Raw genomic sequence first — 23,322 nt, forward strand, 5'->3', positions numbered from 1 at the left:
TATATATATATATATATATATATTTATAGTATATTCAAAATTGAGATCTGTTTTAAAGTTTAAGAGATATTCGTATTCATGAACATGAAAAATTAAGGTCTATCTGTATATAACTAAATATATATATATACATTTATATATTATATATATATATATATAATATATATATATATATGTAATAATATATATATATATAGATATGTATATATATAACTATATATATAATATATATACCATAATATATATATTATATATAAACAAACTACTCACACATAAAAACCATTTGTACATTTCATATCTATGGGTTTTATCAAATATGTTATGTTATACTACAAAATCCCTAATAACATAATAACCGACAACATTCAACATAAAATTTTCACATCTCTAGAAGAATTGATATGTTTACAATTATTCTTTACAACACCAAATAAAACATGAAAAGCAAAAATACATAATCTGTGACCTTATATTTCTCCCTGAATATAAAATGATCACTGTAGGATGACTGATCTGTCAATATTTGTGAATCAGTTAATTGAATCGGGCAAGCAGTACAGGGTTGCTGGATGAACAACATGTCCAAAACGAACAACATTCTCCTGGATGAACAACACGAATGAAAACGAACACCAATCTCCTGAATGAACAATATTTCTGGCAAGTTTTGCCTGTAATAATTGTTCCTCGCGTTTTGAAGTACATCTGTGGACAGTAACTGTAATGTTTTCAATACCTATTCCAGTCTCTTGGTTCCTCTTCCAGAAAGAGAGAAAGCTGAATTCCAGGAAGAGACTGAATTCCTGAAACGGAAATGAAGTCTGGTGGATTCCAGGTATTAGCTCCTCTTCCATAGAATTCACAAATTTCTGGAAGAGAATGAAAGGAAAAATTAAGGATTCCAGGGAGAGAAACACCAACAATGGCGGGCAGAGATGACAAGAAAAGTTGTATGATTCCAGGCTATGGAATCCTCTTCCAGATAGAGGAAAAACCAAAGTACTGGAAGAGAAGTAAAAGGAAGGTAAGCCTTATTCCGTCAAGTCAGCGCCCTCTTTAGACTCATAATGGCGCCAGTGCATTTTAGTCTTCCTATCATCTTCCAGGAACTGGTTTCTGGAGCGTCCTAGTGACTCCAGGCAGAAGAATGCACAGCAAACGTCGACCGTATTCCGCCACACGAGTATAAAGAGAGACCCAAGAGTGTAAAACCCACCAAGGCTTACTGTACAGCTTCAAGAAGTAAAGTTCAAAGGCCAAGTCTATCCATGTTGACATATGTACTTCTTCTTCTTCATCTTCCAGTTCATTTTTCCAGCGTGTTCACGATTACACCCTGTACTCGGGCAACAGTCATGTGTCCGAATGGTACGATTTATACGTGTGCGATCTTCTTTTGTGACCTAGGGTGCAGAACAGGAGCATAGATGCGATCATGCCGAAAAGCTGTAAACAAGAAAAAAATAGTTGCTATAAACATATATAGAATGCATAGACGAGATGTTGTAAAGGGGAAGATAATTCTATATATATATATATATATATATATATATATATATATATATATATATAATATAATAATAGTAATAAAAGGAGACCATAAAAAACGCCAAAACATAGAGAGAAAATACTATATTTCAGAGACTGCTGTCTCTCACTTCTGAAATATAGTATTTTCTCTCTATATTTTGAAGTTTTTACCGGCTCCTTTTATTAGACGGAATTCTGTTGCAACAGAACATTGTTACCAGTCATATGTGTATATATATATATATATATATATATATATATATATATATATATATATATATACATAAATACATACATATACAGTTAGCCTGCTGATCTGATCCTGTGATGATAGAAAATCCCTACTCTTATAAGTACTTCCTTACCCTACGCAAAGAATGTAATGTTGGGACTGCCCCATGCATGAACTTAATGAATTATATGCTACAGTACAAGCCTGAACAATATCATCGTCAGTAAGATCCGGTTTCAAAAGCACACCTAGAAGGTTCATATTATTTATCTGATCCATAACGTCAGAGTTCAGAATAAGCACATATGAAGGATCTGGGTCTACTCTAAGCGTTAATCGGAGAGAGAGGTTGTAATGTCTTTTATTAGCAAGGCTCTTGAATCTGCTTTTGGTAAGTCAAAGCAACAACATGACGTTATTGAGTCGTCACCCGAAGCTAATATTTTTTTTTCGTGATTTTATTCTCAAACGTATTCTGAAGCAAGTCATTTAGAGACGCACATATGCGACATCCATAATATATTCCCTGGGCATTGTAAAGATAGTTCACCTATCAGCATAAAGACAGTTAAAATCGTTAATCCTCACCTGTATTTCATTATATTTTTTATCATAGAGGCTAAAACAACAGATGAAATATGGAGTTTTCGCCGTTAATTTTGTGTTATGAATACTTATACCTGTCTCAAGCCATCAGGATACAGTTCCTTATGTTTTGAATTTTCAACCACTCCCTTTGGCTTTATCACACCTAGCTGTTCGAATCCATCAACTGTGTCTTGTTGAAAACTGTAACCCTCATTCAAATTCTATAAGTGTGATTCATTGCTTATGTTAAAGTACTCAATAATAATAATAATAATAATAATAATAATAATAATAATAATAATAATAATAATAATTAATAATAATTAATTATGATATTATTATTATTATTATTATCATCATCATTATTTTCCCAGTTACTCAAGAACAAATTCTTCAGGCTAACCCTGAGAAAGTCTAGAAATGATGCAATGGCACTGGTTAAGCAACTCAATAATAATAATAATAATAATAATAATAATAATGTCATCCCGGCATGTACCCAGGCCTTGTCCTGCCGGGTGCCGTGACGTCAGCGGTCCGTAAGTCCGGTGTTAATGAGAGTTTGGGATTCTGAGCAAAAGATAAGGTCTGGGCGGCTTCTTTTTGACACGATGCTTTGGAGCCAGCGATGACTGCAACGGACGCTGCTGTAAGAAGGCTCTTATTCACTTCAGGAACGCGGCTGACATATATTAATTCTTATTTACAGCCCAAGAAACTCGCCAGGATATATATACCTTGGAGTTGTTTTTCGTTTCTTTATTTTGTTTCGATTCACTTTCGTTTTATTTTGCTTGACTGATTTACCTTTGGTTCTAAAAAAAAATGTTAGGCATTTTTATGAATCTTACTGATAAAAATGCGTACTTTTTCTTGTTTTATTATACTAATTTTATTAACGAATGAGGAATGTTTCCCAATAACTTTTACTAATAACATATCAAATTTACATCCTATTTTTTAAAATCTTTCAATTTCTCATTTCTTTAGAGATTAGGTAATTAGATACCAATACGTTGCTCGTCCCATCGGCCTCTTGAGTTAAAATTCTTATTCATAACCTCACAGGCCAAGAGGAATGTGCTTAACTATTTTCAGTTTAGCATGTGAAGACCATCCTCCAACATGCCATTTGGTATCAAGGGAACGTTCCCAAAGGTTGAATTATCATAAACCACGCTTTCTGCAATGTATCTTAATTTTGTTGAGGTCTTTGGTGCTAATGATTCCAATTACGATACTCAAGGCCATTACCTAACCTTGGATCGGTGTAGACGAAAAATATTGTTTTAAAGCAAGAGTTTATACCAAATGGAGCGAGAGACTTGACTCTACGAGGTGAGGTGTAGAGAAAGAAAAAAATGCGAGAGGGAGAGGAAGTAGTCGGCCTATTCTAAATCTTATACGAATACTTGGAACCTCTAAAGCTGGTGGGTTTATGACCCACTTATTCGTGAATAAAACAAGGTCAAACAATAACGCTCGGCTCTTACATAAGAACAAAACATTAGAACTTCCACTTACCTGGACAAAAGCAAAGATTAGGCCTATAACTCCCACAAGGTGGAGTCGTTCAATGAACCACATTTTGACTTGCACAAAACAGCCTGATTGGTAATACTTGTCTTTGTCGTCCGTCTTGCCGCAATCTGTTGGATGGAAATGTCAAGTGAGTGAATTTAAAGGTTAGTGAAAGAGTGCATGACACCTATTTTATATTAATTTCTCTTGACTAAAATTAACTTCTGACACAATTACTTCTAAATTACTTCCATTTTGGATTAAACGTTTCATTGGCTAGAATGAATTTTCAATCAACTATTGGAGATATTATGGTCGCTGGCATGTTATACTAAATTTTCGCGATAAAAACTATATTTATTATAGTTAAGAGAGGTAAATTACAAGGAGTAAGAGGTCACTTCTTTGAAATAACGAAATTTCTCAGAGGTTGAAATATACATTTCAAGACAGCTTAGTGATTCATATAAATTTGTGACCAATTTAGGGGATGAAACAGTTAGTCATTTTATTGACATAAAATATACAATCATTAGTGCAAAATTGGCCACAAAGGCATAACACAAAATAAACAAAGTGGACAGTAATCTCTTTTGTTCTTACAAGTACATGGCCTACAAAGAAAAAGACAACATCAAGAAAAATACAAGTTCAAGCGCAAACAACATAAGTGCATAAGACAATAAAAAACAAAAAAGGGACATAATACAGAGAAACCACAAGGATGCTAACTTCCAGGATGCAGGAAATTACTCACTGATCAAGATTAACTAACTTCCTGGTAGCTCTGACCGATAAAGAACAAGGACTATAAACTGTCACATATCAAACTAACCTGGGTTATGTACGTATTTAGGAAGACAGCAGGCACGTGGCACCCACTCCTCTCTCGGCCAAGCTGCTATGTTATACCAGTCGCTGGGTCCCTCAACACCACAACACTGAAAGGCGATTCCTCATCAGAAACTTAATAAAAAAAAAATGAAGAAACAACGTATACATGAGAACACAGACTTCAAAGTGTGAAGCTAAAGCCACAGACAGCCTCTATAAAGATATTATTGGAACTGTAAACTGAATGCGTCTATTTGAGATCAAGGATTCAATTAAATTAGCCAGCTTCCATTATTATCATTACTGAACATATGGAAACATTCATAAAAAAAATTTGTTTTATTAAGTCGCTGAAAAGTTGCTAGGAATATGCGTTAATTTGACTTTAAAGAACCAGCTCACCTAAGAAAGCTCTATAGAAATGGGATATTTATCAGGAACATCTAAGTAGTCATAGAATGAAATACCGAATGGCCGGTCTCTACCGTAGCGCGACCACCTTCCCGAAAAAGAACTTTAACCCGTCCTGTAACCCAGGATATCAAGAGCCAGCATCCGTCGAAACAACAGCTCGTGACCTCTACTTTCCTCTCGAAGTAAGTTTTTTCTTCCAAGCCACAAATTAAGGCCATAATTTCCGATTTACGGGAAGGTGGTCGCGCTATGGTAGAGGTGGCCGCCGGGTGGCTATTCGGTATTTTAACCCTATTTGTAACCAGAGAACTTCGAGAAGGCAATCTACCTAACACCTCATCCGAATGAAACCATTCAGCACCGGATAACCAACAGGCGAAGTCCACCTACATTCTCTAAGAAAACCAGTTAATTAACAAAATCCTTTAGGAGCCATCATCGAACTCTCACCCTGAACTTAGCCTGAAGGTGGTTCCAAGTGATAGCGACGGCGTTTTCGTTCGTCTCGTTGAAAGAGCGTCGGATTCCCGCCTGCAGCTCGGAGATCAATGTCGAAGAGACCTCGGCCCGGAAGGCGAAAGCTAGAGTCCCCGCCACCAGTTGCAGGGCGAAGACGATTACCACTAGGCTGAAGTACTGGAATGAAAGTAGATCATAGACTGTAGTGCTGAAATGAAAGTAGAGCATAGACTGAAGTACTGAAATTAAAACATTTGGTAGGGTGAATTACTGAAATGAAAGTAGAGCATAGGCTGAAGTACTAAAATGAAAACAGTTCGTAGGCTGAAGTACTGGAATGAAAGTAGAGCATAGACTGAAGTGTTAAAATGAAAGGAGATCTATATAGGATGAAGTGCTGAAGTGAAAGTAAACCATAGGCTGAAGTACTGAAATGAAAGTAATTCATAGGCTGAATGTTGAAATGAAAGTAGAACATAGGCTAAAGTATTGAAATCACAATAGCTCACTGCTAAATCTCTCTATCAGCAATATCCAGGGATCGTTCCAAAAATCTTGTTAGACTTTAAACCTTTTGAATTACAACTGGGGAATTTCAACTTTCAACGAAAGTTTTTGTAATGCCCATGCCAAAGGGACAAGCAACATAATTACCTAATTTCGTCACCGTTTTAAGAAACAGATATATGGGTGAATGGAAGATTCGAGTGTGATAGAGAGATACGAGATTGTCTGTTGAAAAGATGCAAAATCATGGATGTCAAAGAAAAAGGAAACAAGGGAATGATAACATAACATAATTAGACTCCATCTTCAACAACTCAGGAAAATTTTAAAACTTTCTCGCAATAATAATGATTCTACAATGTTATGAAAAAAGATATACTATTTTCAATTATCACTCATATTTGCGGACTAGGTATTGTACGAGTTTGAAGGTTTATAAGTGTTTACTTATCTCAATTTTTAGGTTATTTTGGCTATTTGTTAAAATTTAGTTAAACTGATCTAGAAACTTGTTTTTATGACATAGCCGCATAGCAATAGCAAAAGAAAAAATCCAAGTAAAGCATAAATTACCTCAACTTATTCACTATTTTCACAAGAAGCCCTGACCTATGAACATAACAGCAAAATTGTTTCTGCTGCACTACTAATCATACAGAATTTTCCATAAAAAGTGCAAAATAAAAACACGAAATTCTTCAACGTTTTAACTAAATTCACTTCAAGTCTAACTATCCTAACGTCATCAGAGCCTCTATTCCTTCTTAAAACACGTTTATTAAAATGTCCCTTGTTACATTGATTTCCAGAATACAGAAGTACAAGGTGTCCATAAAGTCCCAGTACCATTGCAAGTATTTATTGCTCAGAACCATATAACATAGAGTAATGCAGTTTTTTTTGTAGAATGAAGTGCTCTGAATGTAAACTTGAGGAAATGTAGAACATTCTACAAAAAAAGTGCATTACTGTATGTTATATGGTTTCTGAGCAATAAATACTTGTAATGGTACTGGGACTTTATGGACGCCCTGTACAAACGAGAACTGGAATTGCTTGAACACTGATTTTTTTCTTTTTATTTTTTTTGTCTTTTTTTACCACAGGTCCAGACCTTCTAATATAAGAGGACCCGTTTTACTCCATGACACTGGGACTCATTCACCCTACCGTGATCAGCATACACCGGCTCTGGAACCAGGACCCGCAGCATCCACAGAAGGCCAGGATGAAGGTGATGACGCCGGCGGCCAAGCACAAGGAATCCGCAGAGATCGCGGCGTACTGGTGCAGGAGCGACGCGTAGCCTCCGTATGCCAGGCGGAGCCATATCCCTGCTCCCAGCATGGAGCATCCTACGACCTGGAAAAGGAGTGGTGGGATGTTAAGGTATGTTTTTATATATTGTAGACATATAGTTGACACAAATTTAAGTAGCTATAAATTAATCAATCAATCACACATAGTTGAGTGCGTTAATGTGTTGATAATGATAAAAGTATTTGGTTGGCCCATACTTTCATAATATAAATAAACATACGAGTACATACATACAAACATACATAAATGATTGATCTTGTTCTTTTCTATACAACACCTCTATGTTCAGAATTATCACTCAATAAAACACTTATCGTTTATAACGATAAGTGTTTGTTTGGTGCATACATTCATAAGTGAAGTGCACATACATACAAACACATGCAGCTATACATGTGGAAATGATTTTGTTCTTTTATTTGCGACAGTGCTGTATTTCCAACTGACTCTCAATAAAACATAATTATCACGTATAAGTACCCTATGCATAACTGTGTGAAAATGTTTAAGCAAAATGTATGTGTATTCATATGTTCATACAGTAAAATTCAAAATATTTATCCATAATACGTTCAACATAGTAAAAATCATATTATGTATTCATAATACGTTCGTGCATAGTAAAAATCATATCACGTATTCATAATACGATCATATATAGTAAAACTCAAATCATAAATTATTGCGATCGCAGCATAAATATACTGTATTTGCATTCTTACAAAAACACAAATACAAATTTGTTTTGTGAATAACTCAACGACTGGTTAACTAAACAACTAAACAGCGTCTCCTTCAAGTGACATTGCGGTAAAGCAAAATGTTAATTTTTCACAAAAAAATGTAAGTAACAAATCCTCAACCACTTACCCACATGAAGGTGTTCAGAACACACAGCGTGTGACGGACGCAGGTGAACCCAGTTCTGCCTCCCATCCTGAAAAGAACAAACCACAGCAAACAATGAGAGATTCAAGCAATAGCGCGATCCACTGATAAGCCTCATATCCTCTATACGAAGATGAGGTCAGTTCTAGAATTGGAACGCTGGGACCTATGAGGTCACTCAGCGCTGAAAATAATTCTCAATCAATTGCTCTGAGAGGTTTTTGGAAAGTCAACTGGGAGAAAGAGAATATGAACGTAGGTCTAGTAAAAGGAATGAAAGGGGTTGAAGTTAAGGGCCGATGATGGGACGCAGCAAAGAACTTTAATTTATGTCTACAGTGCACCGCGTGAGGTGCACTGACGGTACTGGCAACCCCTAGGGAGAATTTAGAAAAAGAGAATGTTATGGTTGTTAGTCTTAAGTCGCATCAGAGCTTTGTATCCGAAAATTTTGCCAAAGACGCCGGTGATGATCCCAAGCCTTATATAAATAAGGCAAATTTACTAGCTAATTAGTAGGCAGGTAAATTAAAGGACAGGTAAATTAACTGACAGGTAGATTAAGGGACAGGTAGATTAAAGAGCAGGTAGATTTAAGGCACCGCCATCTTGAAATCAATTCAAGATGGCGGTGTTTAAGGACGGGTAAAATTCCTTCAGAGTAATATATACCGACCTTATTGATGCGTAGGGAAATCAAGGGTGATTCTAAATCTCAAAAAAGTGGGAGTGGATACAGACGGGCCAATTAAAGAAGAGGTAAATCAAAGGACAGGTAAATCAACAGACAGGTAAAATTCCATCCGAGTCGGGCACCACGAAGCCGATGCGGTAGGTGTATGCAGAGGAGACGGTAATCATTGGTTTTTGAGGGAAGGTCGCTCGTAAATTGTAAAATCATCGGTCGTTCCAGCCATAACACTTGGTTCCTTCGCAGCAGAAGGAAAGATTCTCCTCCATCTCCTCTCCCTTTTCTCTCTCTCCCGAATCTCATCTCTCTCCTCTCTCTCTCTCTCTCTCTCTCTCTCTCTCTCTCTCTCTCTCTCTCTCTCTCTCTCTCTTACTTTAAGCAGGATAGGCTCTCTATATCTTAATTTCTCTTATAATTATGGAGGAAAAACTTCTCTCTATATCTTAATTTCTCTTATAATTATTGGAGGATAAAACTCTCTTTCTTCTGACCCAGGCCAATAAAATTTTGAAATACAATGTTAACTCTGAATTGGTGATCGAAGGTGCATCATGATTTGTATACGTTTATTCAGTTTATTTATTTACCTATTTATTTATCTATTTATTTATTTATTTATTTATTTATTTATTATTAATCTTTACAAATTTTGTTTGCATGGGACGAACAAAATACAAAACGTCAAGAGATATTTCTTGAGGCGCCATACGAAGGAAATGTTATGCTATCACATGGACCGTGTCCCAGTTAAACGTCACAGATCAGTGTGACATTTTCATGTACCTTGTCGTGCTGGTGAAAACAGAGGACACAGAACACAATGTTGTTTATATAACAGTTAACACTGTTGGTCACCACCTTTTGATGTCATGTACAAGGACATTATGTTTCCAATACAATGACAGTCCATCAATAACAATAATACATTGGCAGTATTTCGTCATCACGCATAGAGCAATAAGTACTGCCACGTATACATATTTGGGTTTAATAATCTTCACTTAAAATGGTAATACGTTCTACTGAATAAGCAAGGACTGGCAGTTGTTCCAACGAGCATGACTGCTCAGCAGAAAACTACAGGTCGCCTCAGCAGAATCGAATGGCCGTTAGTATCACTCGCCCAAAATAACGGTTATAACAGTCTTAATCCGCTTGCGTACGCGCTTCAACAAGACCTATGTTGACCACTATACTCTGTTTTTTTTTCATCTGTCCACCCGCCTGTGGTGTTTGCGTATGGTAACACTGCGTCCCGGGCTTTAGATAGTTACGCTATGTGTAAGTTTTAGGTAAATAAAAGGATATCTGGATGTACATTTGCAACTGAAACGTGTTTTAATAATTACTGTATGCGAATTACACCGTTAACATTCGAAATAGGATATTATTATAATTGTTGAATGTAAGCTGAATGTAACTATCAAAAGACCGGGACGCAGTGTTACCATACGCAAACACCTCAGGCGGGTGGACAGATGGAAAAAAACCGAGTATAGGTTGCCATAGGCTATACCCAAACAACCATTTCTCTCAGCAGTAAAGAACAATTGCCATTATATCCTATGCCTTGACAGATTTTCAATCCTCTCCTGTTAGCCCAGTTTGTCCATAGATCAGTGTTGCCCTTCAAGGGGAGGTTCCTCTTCTTCGACTTTTGACAAAGTAGTTTTCCCACAATGCATCTGGGCTACACCCTACAAAGGAAGGCTTGTAGGATGCGCACCTTAAGCAACGGTTTTTTAGTCTAATTTTTTGCAAACAAATGCATTTATCTTGATACAGAGATACATACACACGCACAAACACACACCCACATATATATATGTATATATGTGTGGGTGTGTCTGTGTGCGTGACCTCTTTGTGCTTACGGGACCTACGTTCGTTTCCCGGTAACGGACATCACAATATCCTCAAATTTCTTTGAACTTGGATCTTCAGGCTTTGTAGTGACAAGCGTATCTAAAAAAGAGCAAAGAATTCAAGAAGTTAAGAGGGCAAAGTGGCTATTACAAATGCATAATATATATATATATATATATATATATATATATATATATATATATGTGTGTGTGTGTGTGTGTAGAGAGAGAGAGAGAGAGAGAGAGAGTGCCGTTACCTTACACCTTAACCTTTACAGAGAGAGAGAGAGAGAGAGAGAGAGAGGAGAGAGAGAGAGAAAGAGAGAGACGAGAGAGAGAGAGAGAGAAATACATAATGGTAAAAAGAAAAGTCAAAGAAAAATATCATAATAGATAAAGGTAAATGAATCCCGAACATCAGAAAGAGTAAAGCAATCAGAAATAAAGACCTGGCCTTAGAACAGGGAACGGGGAAAAATGTTGTTTAAGAGTGCTTAGCCTTCGCCCACCAAATGCATTTTAAGTACCTTTGGAAACAATGCATTTTACAAAAGAGGTAAAGGCAGAGACAGAGGTGGCCTACATTGTAGGTGTATAATTTCCTACATAATTCTCGCTTATAAATAAATACTCAACAGGGCTTGTAAGGGTGACAGCACGATTGTAGCAAAAGATTGCAACTTTACCCAGAAAATTTATTTGTTAACATAATCAAGTGAAATTATATATATATATATATATATATATATATATATATCTATATATATATATATATATAATATATATATATATATATATATATATATCACATTACGTGATTCCTATACATATATCGAGCTACAAATGTCCTTTAATATCTAATTCGCTCTACCTCGGAATTAATATATTTTCATATATGTTTAACCGAAGGGGAATTTTTTAGGCGATAAGAGATTTGCCGGCTGACGGACGCGAACCATCATCAACCTTCAAATCCAGGACGACAGTGAAGCCTTAACCCACCCCGCCACCGCAAGAGGATATAAGGTTATGTCGCCTCCCACCTCAAATACCTGTCGCTCTCAGGTATTCGTAGTTTTGGAGATTGCATCAAAGCCCCTCGTCCTCGGTAGCGTTGTAGTATATATATATATATATATATATATATATATATATATATATATATATATATATATATATATATATATATATTCAACAGGAGGACTTCTCTAAACACTTCATTGTATCATATATATATATATATATATATATATATATATATATATATATTATATATATATATATCATCTAAAGATCGATTTACAATGAAAAACTATGAAGAATGATGCCTCCTCATGAAAGGGCTCAATTATTTAAACCAACCTGCAACGCCAGTTGCTTACACATGACAATCAGCCGATCACTTGAGTTTCATAATCTTGAAATTTATGTTAATGCAAACCACCTCATCAAATATTCATGAACGCACACGGGTACACATCCGACTTCTGCTGATGTTTGTGAAAACATCCCACGTCTCCTGGCTCTCCTGTAGGGACGTAAACATCATGATGTTGTTGATTGGAACTGGATAATAATCGTGTTTCTTATTCAGTTCCGCGTCAGATGTTCCAGGATGTCCGATTAATTACTATAGTAGATTCACATCAGCCGTGCATTTGATGTCTAGGCCAGTCCCTTACGACGCTCCTGATTGGCTGTTGATAAGCCAATGACAGGGCTGGAAACTCTCAGTCTCTCTCGAGAGTTCATGTAGGCAGGATGTCTGTTCCAACTCTCCTGAGGGATGCTTTTGAAAGAAGTATCCCTTAGGAGAAGAGGAACATACATCCTGCCTATGTGAAATCTTGAGAGAGACTGATAGTTTCCAGCTCCGTGATTGGCTTATCAACATCCAATCAGGAACGTTGCAAGGGACTGGCCTAGACATCAGATGCCCCGTTGATGTTAATCTACTATTTTATATAGATTCATTATCGTCATCATCATATCATCATCATTATCATCTTCATTTGTATGTGTGGGGTCTCTACATGTGCTGAATCCATATCCTGTTTCTTTTCTAAACATCGAAATAGGCGTCTTCCTTGAGTTGATTAAATTGTGTGTCAGTGATACTTATTTCACGTTTGAGGGACAAGTTTACAAACAGAAATATGGAGTAGCTATGGGGTCCTCATTATCACTAATACTCGCTAATATCTATACGGAATATTTCGAAACCAATCTAGTTCCTAATGTTAATGTACCTAACTTAAAACTGCTAGGATGGTGGAGATATGTGGATGATATTTTTGCTATTTTGCTAGGTGATGAAAATGAAATAGAAACTTTTCTAGATGAACTCAATAAGTTTGATAACAACATCCAGTTCACTTTAGAGAAAAAGTAACAATAATAAACTGCACTTTTTAGACATACTCATAGGAAGAAAAGAAACAGAATATGGATTCAGCACATATAGAAAGCCCACAATACAAATTCATATATTCATTTCTTCTCTTTTCACAGTCATGATATAAAAATAGGGGTTCTAACAGGTTTATTTCTTAGGGCAATGAGAGCGTGTGACCCTTGCATGATAGAGCAAGAAATAAATTTCATCTTCATTATTATTATCATCTTCATTATTATCTTCATATATGCTTATTTAGTTAGTGAGTACTCAAAGGTCATAATTATTTTTCTGTAGGTGAATATGTCTTTAACTTCTTGAATACCTCTTCAGTTATAATGCACTAGTTTGACAGCGAAGTGATTTGGAGCTGGTATGTGTTACATATATAAAAATATATTAGTAAATGCAATATATACATACATAAATATTTATGTATACACATTTGTATATATATGTATGTATATTATATATATACTATATATAATATGAATAACTTGTTATCACGAGTATATAAAACGTGATGCTATGTATAAATAAAGGTTTTTTTTTTGCCACGAAGGAAAAAAAATGAAAAAACGAGTTAGCCGAGTACTTTCGGTCCTATTCGGACCCTTTACTGAGGGTCCGAATAGGACCGAAAGCACTCGGCTAACTCGTTTTTTCATTTTTTTTTTTCCTTCGTGGCAAAAAAAACCTTTAACTATATACAATATATATGTATATATATATTATACATATACATATATATATATATATATATATATATAGGTCATATATATATATATAATACTATATATCTATATATATATATATATATATCTATATATATATATATATATATCATATATATATATATATATATATACAGCACCGCCAAAAATACTCGACTTCTTTTTTAAAAGAGAATCTATATTTTTTTTTTTCTCGCTCTTCCTCCGAGAGAATTGGAAACTCCGAGATAGAAGGAGAGACAAAGAAGTGGAAAACTAGAGAGAGAGAGAGAGAGAGAGAGAGAGAGAGAGAGGGAGGGGGCGTGTAAACTAATACATTCGCATGCTTCTTAACTGGGTGGTTACGCCGCAATTTCCGGGATGCATTAGGGAACAATTACCATAATTTTCTAGACCAATAACTCTTCGAAACTTGAAAAATTCTGCAAAATTTTCTTTGCGAGTTTCCATTATTCATCAAAAGAGGATAAAATGTCTTGAGGCATTTGCGTAATTTGTCAATAAATTTTGGTTAACAGTGAATAAATTACGTTGTTGTTTGTAATTATTTTTGTAATCGCCTGACATAACTTATCGAGTTCGGTATGTTAAGTATTTTTTTTATATGATGCTAAAGATAATGTGAAGTATCTTAATATCAAAACGATCTTCTTTTTCCGTTTAATTACATTAACAGAGACGCATTTTCTATATTTCTATTTCGTTTTAACCTTCGAAACATAACACGGATTTATTTGTTTCTCCTTCTCTTTTAAATCAGTTTTATTTCAGTGAACTCACATTTTAATTTGCCTTTGTTCTGTCTCCCCTCTCCTTTTCAATTGTATTTGTTTCATTTCTTCCATGACATTTGTTGCCATTGTCTTCCGTCCTTTGCTTTGTATTGAAAATAAGAAAAAAAAAGATGATTTTTGTCCTTTGCAACCAGTGCCTGGGTGCTTCCCTTATCAGGGTTTACAATATTGCCTTTTGCAGATTATATATATATATGTATATATATATATATATATATATATATATATATATATATATATATATATATATTACTATATAGTATGTAAATAAATTCTTCTGTTAAAAGATGATATGTATCAAGTATAAAAGGGCCATTCACACTTAGCTTTAAACCAGTGTTCTAATGGGCCTTTCATACTTGAGATATATATATATATATATATATATATATATATATATATATATATATATACTATATATACACACATATGTATATATAATATATATATATATATATATATATATATATATTGTACACACACATATATATATATTTTATCTATCTATAATATATGGTATTTACTACTTCTTCTCCGATAGAAGATTTCCCCAGAGAGCATTGATATTCCACCTCACAGCAAGTATACATTTTCATTGCTCTCTCCACCCTGGCTGCAACCTACCACGTTCAACCTATTCACTGCTTAGGTCAGCAGAGAACACAATGGATTCTTCATAAACTAGCAGAAGTAGTTTGCCATAGTAGGGGTCTCGCTGGTGAGGCACGGTGGAACCACTTAGCCTTATGCTCTCACTCTCTCGATGTATATACATATATATGCTATATATACAAATTTATATATATATATATATATATATATATATATACATACTATATATATGTATATATATACATATATATATATATATATATATATATATATCTATATATACACATACATACATATACATAGCGTGTGTGGGTACAATAATTATATATTTCTATTTTCTAAGAAGAAAATTATGGGAATTGAAAGTAATGGAGGATGGAAGGTTGAAAGAATAAACTCACCTATTACAGGAAGCAGAAATAACATGGTAGGATAACTGCAACAGGTAGAGAGACAAGATGGTTTCCTATAGAATCCTAGGGTCTAAAGCGTGAAGGGGTTGTTTAGCTAACTCTCCTCTATGGAACTTAAGTATGACGCTTGATGCTATGTAGATAGGTGTTGAGGATATTTGTTTGTTAGTACAAGCAGTGTAAGAAGAGTTGAAAGATCTCGAATATTCAAGATATTTCAATGGGCTAAAGGGGTTAAAATTAGTGAAAATAAACTGATCAGAGTATTTGTTGGTGCTTTGGTCACGTGGAGAGAACGAAGAACGAGAAACTGGTGGAGAGTTTGTATGATTCTCAAATGTACTATAGTAGATTCATATCAGCCGTGCATTTGACGTCTATGCCAGCCCCTTACGACGCTCCTGATTGGCTGTTGATAAGCCAGTTACGGGGCTGGAAACTCTCAGTCTCTCTCGAGAGAGTTCACATGGGTAGGGTCTATGTTCCACCTCTCCTGAGGTATACGTCTCTCAGGAGAGATGGAACATACACCCTGCCTATGTGAACTCTCGAGAGAGACTGAGAGTTTCCAGCCCTGTCATTGGCTTATCAACAGCCAATCAGGAGCGTCGTAACGGACTGGCCTAGACATCAAATGCACGGCTGATGTGAATCTACTATAAAATCTATGAGTCTACTTCTGTTGTCACTTATTATCTTAGCATAATATAAGTGATTCTACAATGAGCCAGTTCGAAATGGTTTAATTTTGTCCATAATATTATCTATTGCCATCAAAGGGTTACAGTGTGTTAGTTTCCAACTAAGCCTGTTGATACAGTGTTGGTAAAATATAAGTAAGGCCTTTTAGAAATGTGTAACTCAAACCTTTTACATGACAGGTAAATCAAATTAGCTTTAAAATGTTTGTGATATATTTGAAGGTTAGTGTTTATTTTCCTTTTTTGTGATTAATGCCTTTTAAGTGTTAGTAATTTTTTACTGTTTCCTGTTAGAAACGATAACTAAAGTCTTCCAGTGTTAGTGATGTATAACTATTGCCTGTTATCAACATGTGACTATTACTTATTAGTGACGAACGACTACTGTCGTTAGAAATGCACGAATAACGTCTGTTAATGACAGTCACATGCCAGCTTGCTGTCAGGCAAGTGTCATCGATGTGATTTAGTGTTAATAACGCGTGAATATTGCCTGTTATTAACGCATTATTATTGTTTATGATTAACATGTAACAATCGAATCTTGATAATGTGTGACTAGCGACTAACCTATTTCAGAGCCAGTAACACCTGATTGTTACAGTTATCAGCTGACTAATGTCTTTCATTGTTGATAACGCGTGACCAATACACTTCAGTGTTAGTAATTACGTGACTATTAACCAGATAGTAATGAGTGATTATTGTCTGTTAGTAACTAATGTCTCTTCTTACTAGCACTGAGTTACTGTTGTCTGTTTGTAATTGAAAATATAGATATGTTGCATTATTAGTAGCGGGTGACCACTGTCTCATTAGTAACAGGATAGTAACTGGTGTCTGTTACTGCTAGCACCGAGCTGGTATTACCTGTTCGTAATTGAAAATATGGATAAGTTGCAGTCTTAGTAACACATTTATGATGCCTGTTAATAATGCGAATTATTGCCTGTTTAGTAGTGTGAACTATCTATCAGCGTTAGTAACGGGTGAACCACTGCCGTGTTAGTAACAAGATTTTCCGCCTCATCCTTTACCTTGAAAAGGAAGCGCACCACAACGGAGTGAGTGAGTTGCCTTCAAGTTTAGCTTCCGGATGAATGAAGAAGATTTTGTGGATGTGTTGTTGTGTGTCTCTGATCTCTGACCCCGCCCCTTTCTCTCGGACGCGGCCGTTTTCACCTAATGCGGGGACGAGTAGAAAAGCTCTTAGCTGGTGTTGTCCGCCATTTGCCAGTGAGAGAAACGTGGAATTTCCATGTTTGCGTGTATGTATAAATGTTATATTAAACTTTATCTCTTGCACAATAGTACTGCGCCTCATATAAACGGGATGATATCTAAAGCAGATTTCATTAACTAAAGTTACGAGCTGTTCTCATCGTCCGGTTACTTGACAATGGGGTCAGTTGGCCCTGGAAAGTTTGTGACTTTTGCGAATGAAATCTCTTTTAGATAACATCCTTATTTAAATGAAGTTATATATATATATATATATAATATATATATATATATATATATATATATGAGTGTATGTATATATGTATACATATGGTTGTGTGTGCGTGAAAAAATGAGGAGTGTGAGAAAGGCGTTTTGACAGAATATACACCAGGGCCCCTTTAAAAAAAGAAAGAGGCATTTACTGTTATGTGATATAAGCACTTTTACAACATTTTAAACTTTATGCTGTGTATTATATCAAAGAGTCCCAATACTGACCAATGATAACTTATGTGTTTCTTAGGATGTATCAAAATCTTTTACAAAATACGCTGAAGTATTTGTGTTTAAACAAAATGGCCATTGTATGTTGAAAGAGTCATGACCTCAGGAAAGAAATTAATTCATATGCATAAATTTCATAAATGCTCTCTGTATGAAAATGTATGCATGAGGTATAAAATGCTTAGCTGCGATACAAAAGCTTTTAAAATATGAAAAGACTCGGGTTTCAGTTTTTATTGGCGAACAAAGCCACTGAATATGCAATAAGCGAAAGCACTGGTTATTAAAATTTCAAGAGTTACTGATAGAAAAAGATAAGGACGTAGTATATATGGAAATTAAATGCATACATAAAAGCATTTAAGCGCAAGCTTTGACAGATTGTTGTTGCAAAATACTGACAGAAAAAAAAGGATAATACGTCAAGAAATGAAATATTTACGATGCGAAAACCTACCTGAGAAAAACTCGTAATATACTTACCGTTAATGAGGAAGGTAATTGTAAACAATTGCCGGATTAAAGGAGGATCTCTTTACAGAGACTCATTAAAGAGACGAGTAATCACTCCTGGTAATAAGAAGTGTGCTGAGTAGAAGGCAGAGGAATAAGGCTCTTACAGAGTATGAGATTAAGGATGAAAATTCCAGTGATTGTTGCACAAGTCACGAGGAGTTTATAATAAGGGAATTGAGTTCATAAAACATCCATCAACAACGGTGAGATTCCTGTAACGAGTAATCAAGTATTGTCAGTAATAAAAGGCAAAAAGGAATTAAGCTCTTAAGGAGTGAAGAATAATGGTAAAAGTCCTTAATGAATGCAGACCCTCTGCTTCAGAGAGCGGAAAACATCAGAAAAAATTTTCTTTCTGTTTTAGAAAGTTACGAAGCGACGAAAGAAGAAGAACGTGAAGATAGAAGAATGTTAGGGTGGGAGAGGAGAGAAAGCTGAGAAAATAAAAAAAAGTATTTGCTTATGCAGAAGTATATAGAGGTCAGGGGAGAGAGAGAGAGAGAGAGCGGTTAGGGTGGGAGGAGTATTATGGTTAAAACATAAACGAAAATAAGTGAAGCATAAAATAAACGGGGAGAGAGAGAGAGAGAGAGAGAACTAACCAAATTGAAATAATCTACAAATGAAACGAACAATTAGTCGAGTTCCAATCGTCATAAAGCACTGAAATAAAAACAAAAGAAGGAAAGAAATTATATCTTAGCGAATGAATGATCAAACAGGGAAATGAAGAGATAACTAGAAACATGAATAACTCTTACCTCTTCTCACGGTTTTCGTGATCGTCGGGTAACCAATATAACTCATCCGAGGTCATCCCGCATTTGACCTGTAAAAGGAAGATGAAGAGGTCATTGACAGTGATCTTACAGGTGCAGTCATTTTTGTCGAAGCCATTAAATGTACATAGCCGAGAATATAAGATTTGTTATATATTTTTTTAAGTATTGTTTAAATACTTAACATTTTGGTGTTATTCATAGGTCTTACAAGGGATTTGCCATTCTCTTGAAAGACTGTCTCGCTAATTAGGAGCCCAAAATCGATCCTACAGGGAAGTATGTCTTTGGATCAATTTACTGATAATCTACTGTACACCCATTTAGACCTATGCGTTGACTGACTACCTGGTGGTGAGTCAGCTTCGGTGGACCGCAGCCACTGTGAAAACCTTGGGACTATAGCAACCTCATCCATAAATGCTTCTTAAATAGCAGTTGGGGGATGAGGTTGCGAGACTCATGTCGTATTTCAAGAGAGGTATGGGATACTTGGAGGTAGGCCACCCGTCTCAAATCATGACCAACTCAGATAACGCGGTATGGCGAACGCATTGCTGCCGTCGTATGTCCCTGGGCAGGAGAGAGAAAGAGAGAGAGAGAGAGAAATAATGTCATATTAATGGCTTCACCGGCAGTGGCGTGAGTAATACTTGTTCAGCCCCTTCCGTTTTCCGTTATGATAGAACGATATGCATATGGCGGATTTCTGATCAATCACGTCAGCTCTCTCTCTCCCTATCTCTCTCTCTCTCTCTCTTCTCTCTCTCTCACCACAGTAGCTGAGAACCACAACAATGGTACTATAGTAGATTCACATCACCGGTGCATCTGATGTCTAGGCCAATCCCTTACGACGCTCCTAATTGGCTGTTGATAAGCCAATCACGGGGCTGGAAACTCTCAGTCTCTCGAGAGAGTTCACATAGGCAGGACGTATGTTCCACCTCTCCCGGGGGATACCTCTTTTAAAAGCATCCCTCAGGGGGGGTGGAATATACTACATCCTGCCTATGTGAACTCTCGAGAGAAACTGAGAGTTTCCAGCCCAGTGTTTGGCTTATCAACAGCCAATCAGGAGCGTCGTAAGGGACTGGCCTAGACATCAAATGCACGGCTGATGTGAATCTTCTATAACAGCCGAGTATCTAATTCACTGCCTATGACTAAGTCAAGAGAAATATACTGGACCTTAAGGAAACGTTCGGTCTAGGGATGGAACCCGGTCGTACACGCTTGTATGTGTGTGTCTGTGTGTGTGTGTGTGTGTGTGTGTGAGAGAGAGAGAGAGAGAACTTGAGACCATGTTTACCCTAACATACTTGACCCCTTCCTCACGTAACACCGAGCAACAAATAAAAACAAACTTCTGGTCATCCGTCAGTATAGCCTACTGCGAGATCTGTTTTGACCGCAAACATCCTATTGGCCGGCAATATTTTCGGCTCTGGTATGCCTAACAATGGCGGGAAGGCGGGTTTATTTGAACTGGTCTGGACTGGGCAGGGATCTGTATGCCGGATATTGTTCTTGCACATACATACACACACATACGTATGTGTATATATATATATATATATATATATATATATAGTGTGTGTGTGTGTGTGTGTGTGTGTGTGTGTGTGTATAACTGAATCACGAGAGTTTGGAACGTAATAAATCTATAAATAAAGATATAAGCCACGAAGGAAAATTAAACATATATATATATATATATATATATATATATATATATATATATATGTGTGTGTGTGTGTGTGTGTGTGTGTGTGCGTGTGTGGTGTGTTGTGTGTGTGTGTGGTGTGTGTGTGCGTGCGTGTGTACATAATAGATGTATCTACATACATGTGTAGGTATGTGCAAGAATGTACAAGTATTTATGTACGCATTACCTCTATATCATAGGAATGGAAACACCAAACTATATAAGGAAAAAATATAAAAGAGTAAATGGTCACAAGAAAAGTGGAATACTTGCTACCAATTCCAGAATTCTCCATAAAACTTAAAAAAAAAACGTTTATAACGCCATCGATACTGACGTGGAAGAGAGCTTTCTATGGAGGTTATACGTCAGGTAAAACGGTAGTGGTGGGTATATAAAATGGCATTGACTCCCGAACCGGTACAAAAAAATAAAAATAATAAAAATAACAATAAAAAAAATTCTTCTCCGGTGAGCGGTTCGAAGGTAAAGGTGGGCGATTGAGCACGGGCGACAGTGGTTCAAATCTCCTCCTTGGAAGTTCATTTCTCTCTTTTCATTGTCAGGTACAAAATTCGCACATATGAAGTGAAAAGCGATTACAATGTCGTATGTATATATATATATATATATATATATATATATATATCTATATATATATATATATATCTACATATATATATATATATATATATATGTAGATATATAGTATAAATATAAATATATAAATATATAAATATAAATATATTAAATAGATTATAATATATATGTATATAATATTACATTACATATATATAAATATATAAATATATTATATATAAATATAATATACAGATATACATAGAGAGATATACATAATATATACGTGTGTATATTATATATGTATATATATATATATATATATATATATATATAGATATAGTAAATATATATATTATATATATATATATGTTTGCTATAGATGTTTACGTGTATGTGTGAGTGTTAGTGTGGCATATCTGCTGATACCTATTCTTTCCCTGAGCTGAAATAACTCAGAGGCTTGACAATATACATACCACGGCCCGTTTCAAACCTAGTAGCGAAATTTAGACTAAGACTCCTGCGCGCTGTGCAAGGGCTTCCGATAGTTGCGCGTAGAACAACATGTCCTGCTTTAATTTTAACTATGTGTACTGCCCTGTTCACTTTAACTTTGGCCACCCAGATATCGGTCGATAGCAATGCTATGAGTGCAATAGGTGCAAAACAATGCACGAGAAAAATAGCTTTGTTTTTCTAGTAATGTTGCACTGATGGTGATAAGGTGGTGTAGATTGCGTTAATCAGACAATGTATTTTATGCAGGATATGGGAGGAAATGGCGTTTTTATGCAATGTTGGTGATTCTTAATGAAACGCTAAAGATATTCTTTAGTAAGTGGCATGGGTCACAAAGTCATGAAAGCACTAAACAGTAAAAGCCAATTTGGTAGTTAATCAGAAGGCCACGGGAAATACTGAGGCCTTTATCAGTTTAGGGGAAAAGAAAGAAAGAGAAAAAGAGAGAAATCATTGCGGGTTATGTTGCGTAAAGCAGAAAAAAAAGCGATGGCAGTTTTCTACTGGCTAATTGACCATTCACCTTCGAAAATTTCAGTACCGATTCCTACATATACCTACTGTGAACATTAGGATTACACTTTTTTTTAATGACTACGGCCAAGCTTTAGAATATTCTTCCTACTGCTGTTTTTGCAGGACTAAACAGCAGACGAACTTGAAAGGAACAAATATCAGCAATTTGACACGGTAGTTAGGTAGTGACAGGTCCTTTTGACAGCTGGCATTCTTCCGTCGTTACTGTCAATCAAAGGGCAATGGTATGTGGGGTTGAGATTGAAGGAGAGAGAGGCGCATTGCCTTTCATTTTCATCCGTTTCCTTTCGGTGCCTTGTCGCCTGTAGGTTGTCCAACTTCTTTAACTTTGCCCCGCTCCAGCTTCTACTTATGAGAAATACATCCTCTGAGTCAGTCAGTCCTTGGGTCGTCAGGAATGGAATTCGGTTCTCCTGTTGCATTACTCGGCAGTAATGTTTTCTCTTCTGACTCAT

At 35.8% G+C, this 23,322-nt stretch overlaps 1 protein-coding gene across 2 annotated transcripts in view; it reads right to left on the reverse strand.

Annotated features, from left to right (window-relative positions):
- Positions 1-254: 254 nt before the first annotated feature.
- The window catches only part of LOC135203149 (tetraspanin-9-like), an 84,219-nt gene continuing 61,151 nt past the window's right edge, over positions 255-23,322 (reverse strand). Inside the window, exons 2-9 of one of the 2 annotated variants that reach the window (XM_064232822.1) lie at positions 19,504-19,571; positions 17,536-17,680; positions 8,276-8,342; positions 7,256-7,447; positions 5,570-5,755; positions 4,707-4,812; positions 3,875-3,999; positions 255-1,446 (exon numbers count right to left, since the gene is read on the reverse strand). In XM_064232822.1, the coding sequence (XP_064088892.1) occupies positions 1,354-1,446; positions 3,875-3,999; positions 4,707-4,812; positions 5,570-5,755; positions 7,256-7,447; positions 8,276-8,342; positions 17,536-17,680; positions 19,504-19,549 (960 nt within the window). In that variant the 5' untranslated portion in view covers positions 19,550-19,571 and the 3' untranslated portion in view covers positions 255-1,353. The remainder of the gene's footprint in view (positions 1,447-3,874; positions 4,000-4,706; positions 4,813-5,569; positions 5,756-7,255; positions 7,448-8,275; positions 8,343-17,535; positions 17,681-19,503; positions 19,572-23,322) is intronic. The other variant, XM_064232823.1, reaches the window with a different exon arrangement.

This window comes from Macrobrachium nipponense, chromosome 33 (genome assembly GCF_015104395.2).
Source record: "Macrobrachium nipponense isolate FS-2020 chromosome 33, ASM1510439v2, whole genome shotgun sequence".
In the NCBI taxonomy this organism is placed as follows: domain Eukaryota; kingdom Metazoa; phylum Arthropoda; class Malacostraca; order Decapoda; family Palaemonidae; genus Macrobrachium; species Macrobrachium nipponense.